At 56.1% G+C, this 10,160-nt stretch overlaps 1 protein-coding gene across 1 annotated transcript; it reads left to right on the top strand.

Annotated features, from left to right (window-relative positions):
• Positions 1 to 877: 877 nt before the first annotated feature.
• On the top strand, positions 878 to 3,611 carry Barx1 (BARX homeobox 1). The gene is made up of 4 exons (XM_059262284.1): positions 878 to 1,100; positions 2,672 to 2,963; positions 3,046 to 3,130; positions 3,447 to 3,611. The coding sequence occupies exons 1-4, from the start codon at positions 878 to 880 to the stop codon at positions 3,609 to 3,611; spliced, it is 765 nt and encodes a 254-aa protein (XP_059118267.1).
• Positions 3,612 to 10,160: the final 6,549 nt, after the last annotated feature.

The following is a 10,160-nucleotide window of genomic DNA, read 5'->3' as shown; positions in this document are numbered from 1 at the left end:
AAACTGAGGTTGAGGTGGACAGTGAAAGGTCTTGGTGCGGAGGTGTCGTTACCCTACGAATTACACCTCTGTGTACTGCTGCACCTCATCCCTATAGCATCCCCTAGTCCTGGGGAGGCTGCTTAGGGCTACCCCTTTCCCTGCTGAGCTGCGAGGCTTTTGCCCCTCCTCCTCGTCCTCTTGATCTCTCCAGCCCCTCCCCATCCCACCCAGTCCTTGGCCTTGCTGTTCCCTCCCTATGCCCTCCCGCACCTCAGGATCTCTCTCCTCTACCTCTGGGCGCACTCACGTCTAGGAGGCGTCTTGGACACCTTCACATCACTGCGTGTTATCCCCGTGCGCGGTCCTTGCTGTCTGTCTCCAGCCCTCTTTCTCACCTCTCACTCATGATCCCTGATTCGCCCACCTCCGCAGAGTCCTGTCCTCGGTGCTGTCCTCTTGGGCGTGCGCTCCGCTCTTTTTCCCTTGGTGCCCGCCTGCTAGCCCCTATCCCGGGGCTCTTTTCCTCCTATCCCTCCTTCAAACCTCCTTGCCTCCCTCCTGGGTCCCTCCCTCCGGCGCGGCCTAGGGGGTGGGGGGGCGGCGGCGCGGGGCGGGGCGGGGCAGGGCGGGCGGGGCGAGGCGGTGACGCGGGGGCTGGCCGGGCTAGAGGCGCGGCGGCGCGGGGCGGGGGCGCAGTCCCGGGTCCGACTGGCCGAGCCCCGCGCGCCCCGCCCGCGCCCTGCGCCTCCGCCCGGCCAGCCGGCGGGGGAGGGGGCATGAGCCGGCGCCCGCGCGCCGCCGGGAGCTGCGGGCCGGCCTAGAGCCCCGCGCGGGCCCCGCGCCCGAGCCTAGCCGCCGTCGCTGCCGAGCCGCGGGCGCATCCGCGGGAGCCGCGATGCAGCGGCCCGGGGAGCCGGGCGCCGCGCGCTTCGGTCCGCCCGAGGGCTGTGCTGACCATCGGCCGCACCGCTACCGCAGCTTCATGATCGAAGAGATCCTCACCGAGCCGCCCGGGCCCAAGGGCGCAGCGCCTGCGGCTGCCGCCGCCGCCGCGGGCGAGCTGCTGAAGTTCGGCGTGCAGGCGCTGCTGGCCGCCCGGCCCTTTCACAGCCACCTGGGTACGTGCAGTGGACTGGGCTTGACCGGAGGGTGGGAGTCGAGCAAGGGGCTGCCCAGAGTCCATCCTCTTTCCCTCTGTTCCTGGAGCTACTTGGGGTACAGGCCCCACGCACGTCTTTTCACACACTTCAACTGGGAAGTAGAGGGTGCGGGCAATGGGCTGCGCAGAAACCAGGCCTTATGTCCTCCGGCCAGGCCAGAAGAGAGTTTGTCCTCTGCTTCAGGGCGACTTAGGCTTTTCCAATCGGTGGATAGGCCAGGCCCAGGGACTGGAGCCCGCATCCCCGTCAGACGCCAGTCAACCGATCGCTCTGGATCAAAATGACTTTAGTCCAGGGAAGTCTAAGTTTCGCGATAGGGGGCTGACTGGGCATGGCAGTAGCTACCCAGACCTCTGGAGAAGAGGGTTGTGTCTCCCAATGCTGGGTGCTGACGGTGGCCCGTGCCATCCAGGAGCCTCCCAGAGCCTTGTGCTCTCCAGCTAGCGACAAAGCGAGGCCTCTGCTGCAGCCAGGATCTCCCTAGGCCTTGTTTGAGGGAAAGAGGCCTGGTTGTGAGCCGCTGCCCGGCTGGCCCTTCCACTTCCAGGTCAGCTGGGCTTCCAAGCGTCTTGAATCACTTGCTCAGACCTTTTCTGTCTCGGTCTTGTCTCTTGGGGGATTGTGGGGCAGCTTGCACGCCTTCTCCATCTTGGCATAGGACTTGTACAATCTCTTTAGTTGACCTCCGTCCATGTCTTTTGGTGGAGTCGATCTGTCTCCCCCTTCCTCTTAAGATTATCTTCTCACTCCTTATTGTCCTCTCTATGCTTACCTCACCCTTGCTTGGACCCATTCCTTTACGACAAGACTACCAGGAAAGGAAGCCTCCTACATAGACTCTAGTTCAGCTAGCGGCCTTCGGGATCCGAACCAGCCTCTGTTCTGTCTTGGTGACAGTCGATCCAATTTGCCTGTTTGGGGTCCATCTGGTTTACAACCTCTCTGCTGCCTTTCACTACCAACGGCTTTATTGTTGGTAATTCGTTTGAAGCGGGCAAATAGCCTAGGACTAGAGAACACGGACGCACCTTAACGGGGAAAAGCCTGAACAGAGAGAACAAGAAAGACAATTTTCGGGTTCAAAGATGCTTTGGCAACCCTCCCCTAGTTGATGTCGGGGGGCCTCAGCTTAGCGTTGTAAATTTCAGCGCAGTGCCCAGAGAAACAAAAGCTCACATTTCCACCGCGTTCTTTTCCGAATTCACCCGTTTCTTCTTGGTTTCTCTTTTTCACAAAAGACAACTCTGTGTCCTCTACGCAGCGAACTTGCCTTTAAGAAACTTGAAATCTCAGATGCAGCTGGGTCGTGGGAACGCCAGAACAGAGCGCGGGGTGGGAAGGATACTTCTTTCTAGACTTCCCGGGATACCTACATCAAGGAGGGTCCCCCAGATGCATAGCTTAAGTCCTTACTCTCCTTAGGGAGTGGCCGGCTCAGAGTGAGCTCAGGCATCCAGGCACCGCACAGTGCAGCGGCCTCGGAGGCTGGACTCCAGTTCACCCGGCTCCTTTCTTTTCTCCCCCTGTAGCAGTGCTGAAGGCTGAGCAGGCCGCTGTGTTCAAGTTCCCACTGGCGCCGCTCGGTTGTTCCGGGCTGGGCTCGGCGCTGCTGGCCGCGGGGCCTGGGATGCCCGGCACTGCAGGCGCCTCGCACCTGCCGCTGGAGCTGCAACTCCGAGGGAAGCTGGAAGCAGCTGGTTCTGGGGAGTCGGGCACGAAAGCCAAGAAAGGACGCCGGAGTCGCACTGTGTTCACGGAGCTGCAGCTGATGGGCCTGGAGAAGCGCTTCGAGAAGCAGAAGTACCTCTCCACCCCTGACAGGTAGTGTCGGTTGAGGCTGGGTTCAGCGGACAGCAGGCCGGTGGCCGCCTGACCTGCTAAGGGTGTGCGTTGCTCTTTCCAGAATAGATCTAGCTGAGTCCCTGGGCCTGAGCCAATTGCAGGTGAAGACATGGTATCAAAATCGGAGGATGAAGTGGAAGAAAATAGTGAGTGTGGCTGGTGGCTTCCTCTTTGCCGGGTTTCCTGGACATTGTCCCGGGCATCCTCCAAGAACTTTCTCCCCACTCTCCTCACACTAAGACTGCCCCGCGCACCCAGTGCACTCTGCTCTTTCTGTTTGGGTTCACTATGGAGCCGATATTCCCTCCCACCCCAAGCACCTCCTGGCATCCCTAATCCTCCACCTTGGGGCGTTTCTTTAGGGCTTGGAGTCAAGTCACTGGTGATACCTTGTTTGGGTCCTTGGGTCCCACCTGGGCTCTGGTTCACACCTCACCCTAGTACTGTTCATTCTTGGAACAGGTGCTTCAAGGTGGCGGCCTGGAGTCCCCTACCAAGCCCAAGGGGCGGCCCAAGAAGAACTCCATCCCCACGAGCGAGCAGCTCACGGAGCAGGAGCGTGCCAAAGAGGCAGAGAAGCCAGCAGAGATGCCGGGGGAGCCCAGCGACCGGAACTGCGAGGACTGAGCTCCGCCGGGGTGCGGCGCCATCGGCGGGAACCCAGGAGCTGGCCCTTCCGCGCCCGTGCCGCGCCGTTTGCTTTCTAAACGTTTCGTTACTACTTTGAATGCGGACAATTAGGGGCCAAACAAGGAAGGACACAAGCCTGGAAGCCAAGCCTAGGTCTCAGCGAGCTCCAGTCTCCTGCCCCCGAGTCTGGGAGAGCCGTGTCCAGCACGGCGGAAGCTTTTGGTCTTTCTCGGAGTTCCGCGGTGCCCGGCGCTCCATGCGCATTCACTCCCCGCTCCTTGCCCACACCTTTCTCCGGCCTCCAGGCGGCCTTCTGGGCCTGGACACTGGCAGGCGCACGCCCGCTTCCGCGCCTTGGGGACCGAGCCGCAGGGTCCAGGCCTCTACGGCCCTGTCCTGCAGAGTCGGCTCCGGGAAGACCCGGCAAATCAGCTGATGCCCGGTCCCGATGTCGCTGGGGTTTCTACCCACCTCTCACGAAGACGGTGACTTTTTTTTTTCCAATAAAATATTTTATGACACAGCGGGGGGCTTGATGGTGAGCTTCCGAGTCCGTGAGGGATGGAGGGGAGGTAAGGTACGGAGGCACTCCACATCGCAACATCCTCCGCTATGGAGACAAGAGGTGCTCTCCCGGACTGGCCCAAGTACTGCAGCAACTAGGTTGCTTCGGAATAAACACTGGGTGTGAGGAGCCAGGGTGGACTCTTCCTTCCCAGCTGTGTGTGGGTGGGGTGGGGGTGGGGGGTGGGGTGGGGGGGTCACCATCAGTGATAGCAGTAGGCCACCAACCAGTCCAGAAGTGTCCCGGAGCTCTGAGCCGTTTAAGTTGTTGATTAGGTCTCCTGGGACTTAACCTAAGTGGTCCTTAAAATGTTCCTGGTCAGCTCTTTTGAGGCGAATGGGAAGCCCAGTGTGTCTTAGGCAGTCCTGGTGAGGGGCTTAACTTGGCAGGGCATGCCTACTAGTGCTTCTCCCAGCCAAAAAATGTCTCAGTTGTTTGTGCTTGGGGAGGGAGATGAGCATATACCATTCTATCCCTGCAGTGGGGGGCATGGTGACCACTGGATGGGAATGGAGAGATGATCTGATCGCTTTACTAGCTAAAGCTCAGAGGCATGATACAACTTACCATGCAGTTACAGACAGGCTAGCATTCAAAAGCCAGGTCCTCTCGGGGTCCCCAAAATGCCATAGGTTTTGTGGTCTGGCCTTGTGTTTGTTTTTGGTGGTGGTTGTTTTAAAATGGGTCTCACACTGTACCCTCACTATCCTGGAACTTGCTCTGTAGACTAGGCTGGCCTTGAACTCATGGAGAATCACCCCCCTCTGCCTCCCAACTGCTGAGATTAAAAACATTCATACCATGCACGGCAAGTTTAAGAATATGAGAGTCACCTGTGTTGGTGACTGTCCTCTTTATTTTTAAAATTGTGTATTTTCAAGTATTTGAGTGTCTCTCTCTGTGTGGCTGGGTGTGCACCTGAGCACAGTTGAAGGCCAAGGACAGCCAGAGGTGTCAGATTCCCTTGGAGCTGGAGTTAGGGGCAGCTGTGAGGGATATGGTTGCTGGGAACCAGAACTGGGGCAGGGGGGGGGGGTCTTCTGCTAGAACAATATTCACGATCTTAACTGCTGGGCTGCTTCTCCAGCTCCAGGCTTCATTTCCGACTAGGTGGTCCCTTCCTAGAACCCAGTTTAAACATCCCTGGAATTTCCAGCCACAGGCTCTGGGGAGACTAGAACCCATGTTTTGCGAAGGCTTTGCGAGCGATTTTGGTTCTTAATTCAGCCTCACCAACAGTTGTGAAAGAAGAAAGAAGGACCGGTGCAAGCCTGGCTGCCTGGAAGGGACCAATCGTGTGTGCGTGCGTGTGTGCGTGTGCGTGTGTGTGTGTGTGTGTGTGCGTGTGTGTGTGTGCGTGCGTGCGTGCGTGTGTGCGTGTGCGCGTGTGTGTGCGCGCGCGTGTGTGTGTGTGTGTGTGTGTGTGTGTGTGTGTGTGTGTGTGGGGGACTGTGAGACTGTGCCCCTCTAATTCCTTCCGGCCCTCGGAGTTACCCCAGGTCAGCTCAGCCTAGCAGTCCTATTACTAAAATACTCTTGTAGCAGGCCCTAGCAGTCATTTAGACTAATCCTTACAGTTCAAAGGAAAGGTCTGAGTTCGGTGGCCAGAAGGCATGGGGGATTGAGGTTCCAGCTTTCTCTCCATCAACTCTGCCAAATTGTGAAAAGGTAGAACCCATTGGAGGGGTCAAGGGGTTCTAACTCAACAGGTTATGGTTCCTGTAGGGCCCCCTCGTTTTGCTCAATTGGAAGAACCCAATCTTCTGCAAATTACTTGCTAAGCGTGTCTAAGGCTTTCCCAGGGTAGCCCTTTACTAACACCGCAGCTGAGCCAGAGCGCTGCGGGCAAAGCGTTGTTTCTGGACGCAAAGCACAAGGGCCAGCAAATTTCAGAGTGCGGCGTCCTCCAGGCACAGATGGGGAGCCTGACTCCAGTTATCAGTGGGACCTTGGAGGCAAGCAGGGTCTCAAAAGGCGTTCTTCATCCGGTGCAGAAGGAGGTGGTTTTGTCGCTGTCTGCGCGTCGGTGCTCCAGGCATAGATCAGTAGCAGGTAATGCAAACACTACAGAGCCACCCAGCCGGGAAAGAGAGAAAGGAAGGCCTTTCCTTTAGCGGGCAGACCCGAGTTTTCCTGCTTCGGGAGTACCAGAGACTCGCTGGGAACTTCCAGGCAGGTGGCTCCCGGAGGAGCAAAGCCCCAAGTGTTCTAGAAGCCAGGGTTCGCCGTAAAGGGCTCGGTTTAACCACCTAAGGCCCTGGCTGGTGTGCCACTCGCCTGGGCCCCCAGCGCTGAGGCCCCCTCCCCGCCTCCGTCGACCACGCCCCTCACTCCAGGCGGGCGATCTGGGGGAAGGGAAGGTCCCCTCTCATTTCTCCTGGACCCTTGCCACACAAGTTCTTTTCGGCCCCCAAGGTCCTGGGAAACAAACTTCAGAGGCGTCGCGGGCCGCCAGGGCCGGTGGTGTTTTGCGGAGCCTCCAGCCGGAGGCTGCGGGAGGGAGCGGGTTCTAGTGTCCCTGTTTAGCGGTGGACCCGGGGCAGGGAGGACCTGAGGGACCCGGGGAAAGGAAGGGCAGACCGCTGTAGGAGCGCTGGGAACCCGGGGCCCGCTGCGCTCGCTCGGTGCTGTTTGCACTAGGTCGGTGGCGGCTCGGCAGTGAGCGGGACTCCGGGGCAGGGTGGTGGCAGAGCTCCGCAGAGAGTGGGGACGCGCTTCCCTGGGCCCTGAGCTCTGAGTCCCGACGAGAGTTGGGCTCCCTGCTGGAAAAGCTGCCTTTGGGGCTCGGCGAGGGCTGATCCATGCCTGAGTTCCCACCTGGGCCACGGAGCCTCTGCCCTGCCGCTGGCCGCCGGCACAGCCCGGGTCACCGCCAGTATAGTCTCGGCCACGGAGCCCATTCCACGCCGGTGCCCCACCTTTTCAAAACAAATAATAAAGGTCGCTGCCTTCCCTTGTCTTGGTCTCTTGAAGAGTGGTCGGTGGGAACTTACAAAGTGAAGACAGAACCGCAGGCCGGGGTCTGGTTAATTACGACCGAGCTTAAGGTCGCCTGAAACGGGAGGGCGCTACCCTGCGCTTATGGGGAAACCCAGGACCAGAACCGGCCTAGCAGCGGGTGGCCGAAAGGCGGGCAACTCCAGGGTCCTAGAAGAAATCAGACGCTTTCTCTGTTTATCAGAGTCCCGAGGCCTGGTTTCGTTTTGTGCTCTTATTTTATTTCTACATCCTGGGAAAACCCGACCTAGCGACAGCAAGGGAGAAGAAACTCAAGAGACAAACTTGCTCCTAAATCCTGTCCAGGCCGGGAGTTGGAATCTCAGATCTGCCTGGCCTCCGGAAGCAAATGAGGGAGCTGGGACACCTCACTCCCTGGAGGGCACCACCCGCTGTGCTGAGCGTGCTGGGCCTTGGGGCTCGGGGACACTCCTAACTCCCTGGGGGCAGGTGGGCCATTGCTCGAACTTGACCTTGTAAGAGGCTCACAAGGGCAAAGCCTTCCCCTCTTGGGTCCTTCCTACTTCTGAAAGGGGACCTGTGGTGATATATTGTGTACCCTAATGAATTTGCCTAAAGATCAGAGAACAGAACAAGCCACTAGACTACACACAGAAGCCAGGCCATGGTGCCACATACCTTTAATCCTAGCGCTCGGGAGGCAGAGATCCCTCTGGATCTCTGTGAGTTCAAAGCCACCCTGGACTACATGAGATTGACTCAGTCTAGGAGAGAAACAGAGCCAGGCAGTGGTGGCACACACCTTTAATCCCAGTACTTGGGAGTCACAGGCCTTTAATCCCAGCACTAGGAAAGCTGAGACAGGAAGTGATATGGTGGGCAGAGAAAGGTATATAAGGTACGAGGAGACAGGAACTAAAGTCTTTTGGCTGAGGAAAGTTTTTCAGGCTGAGAAGTCCTAGAGGTAAGAAATGGCTTGTTCCTTTGTCTCTCTGATCTTTCAGCATTACTCCAAAATCTGCTCTGGGTTTTTGTTTTGTTTTGTTGTTGTTTGTTTTTTTATAAAAAGACCATTTAGCAATTCATGTTACAGGGACCCACGTGTAAGACGTCTTGTGACAGATGGGGACTTTTCTTGGGAAGTCAGTATTGATTATGGTGTCTCTTGGCTAGGAGGCACCACCCAGGACCGGGACCAGGTGAAGCAGATCTGAGGGAGCCAAGATTGCCTCAGCCAAGAGGTAAAAGCTGAGTTAGTAGGAAAAAAGGCCAAGGGCACCAGAGGAGACCCATGGGAACATCATTTTAGCTGATTAGCCTCTCACTCCCTCCCTTGATTAAATTTTTAGTCTTTTTCTTTCTTTCTGTGGTGCTGGAGATCAAGCCCATGCTTCCTGGATGCTGGACAATTGTTCTTCCACTGAGTAACATTCCCAGGCTCCTCTGTTACTTTTCAAATGTAAACCCAAGAATGGTTTGTAATTAAAAAAAAAAAAATCTTTGTCCTAATAATGCTGCAAGAGATCTTTGGGTAAGCAGAAAATAAAATTCCCAGGTGGTGGAAAGCAGTGGGCTGCAGCTTCATTGGCAACATTGAGATTTTTTCCCCCTTAGTACCTCAGGAAGTGATTGTGTGGCTCACATCATGGCGTCTCAAACCCTCTAGTATTTATTAGGTTCCTACATGGTCAGTCCTCCTTCCTTTCCCTCCTTTTTTTTCAAAAGATTTGTGTATGTATGCATGTATGTGCAAGTGTGTACACACATAAGTGTGTGAAGGCCAGAGGTCAACCTCGGGTGTCATTCTCCTTGTGTTTTGAGACAGGGTCTCTCACTGAACTCTGGGGCTCACTAATTAGGCTAGATCATCTGGCCCCTGAGCCTTGGGGATCCTCCTGTCCCATCTCCCCAGCACTGGGATTACAAGCACGCACCCCCAGGTTTTTTGTTTAAGAGTGTTTGGGATTATAATCGGGATCTCATGTTTATGGGAAAGGCAGGGTCCTGATTGAGCTGGCTCCTTGGTTCCCTTCCTCTTCTTCCTCTTCTTTTTCTCCTCCTCCTCCTCCTCCTTTTTTTTTTTTTTTTAAACAAGCATTCAGCCAGAAAGTGGTGCACACCTTTAATCCCAGCACTCTGGATGCAGAGGCAGGTGGATCTCTGTGAAGTCAAAGTCAGCCTGGTCTACAGAGTGAGTTCCAAGATACCCAGGGATGTTACACAGGGAAACCCTGTCTCAAAAACCGTAACCAAAATCAGCAAACCAAACCCGAGCATCTTTGGAAGTGTGGCAGTTGGCTCCCAGCGCTGGGGACACGGCCTGCTTCCGTCCTGAAGAGCCCCCCACGTTTGCCAGCAGGACAAATGAGAGAGGAGCTTCGTCTGGCAGATAAACGGAAAGTTCAGAGATGTCAGGCAACTTGCCCAGGAACACAGAGACACCAAGAGTGGAGTTTGGATCTGGACTTGGCTCAGGGAGTCACCACAACCCCTTGCCTAACAGCCTGACAGTCTAGTTTGTGGTGGCCTCCGGTGCCTTAGGGTCCTCAGTGCCTTGACCCACCCCTAACAAAGCATTTGTTCAGTAAGTACCGAGCACCTGCTGTGAGCAAACATTGTGCTAGGCACAGTGCCCAGCCTGCAGCTCACATTGCCAGTGGGAACAGGCTAGATGGAGGGTAATGAAGCCACAATTAAAACCAGAGGTGACTGCACAGAGTGACAGAAGTCAGCTGGAAATTAAGCAGGTGTGCTGGGCATAGTGACACACACCTTTAATACTCTTGGGAGGCAGAGGCTGACAGATCTCTGTGAGTCCTAGGCCAGACTGGTCTACATAAGGAGCTCCAGGACAGCCAGGACTACAAAACAAACAAAAACAAAACAAAACAAAAAAGACAGAAAAGAGAAGAAAAAAAAAGCTAAGCAAGTGATAGACAAAGAGTGGGTGGAGTCTTTAGTTCAAGTGGTCAAGGGGATTCTGAAGCTGAGAGATGTCTACTGAGGCCTCAATGACAGAAGGA

This window comes from Peromyscus eremicus, chromosome 5 (assembly GCF_949786415.1).
Source record: "Peromyscus eremicus chromosome 5, PerEre_H2_v1, whole genome shotgun sequence".
Taxonomy (NCBI): domain Eukaryota; kingdom Metazoa; phylum Chordata; class Mammalia; order Rodentia; family Cricetidae; genus Peromyscus; species Peromyscus eremicus.
This window is presented reverse-complemented; position numbering and strand designations above follow the sequence as displayed.

Bases quoted from the DNA above. Each gene is read 5' to 3' on its own strand.
- Barx1 (XM_059262284.1), top strand. From the start codon at position 878: ATGCAGCGGCCCGGGGAGCCGGGCGCCGCGCGCTTCGGTCCGCCCGAG. The intron at 2,964-3,045 runs GTAGTGTCGGTT...TGCTCTTTCCAG, and splicing joins TACCTCTCCACCCCTGACAG to AATAGATCTAGCTGAGTCCC. The intron at 3,131-3,446 runs GTGAGTGTGGCT...TTCTTGGAACAG, and splicing joins GGATGAAGTGGAAGAAAATA to GTGCTTCAAGGTGGCGGCCT.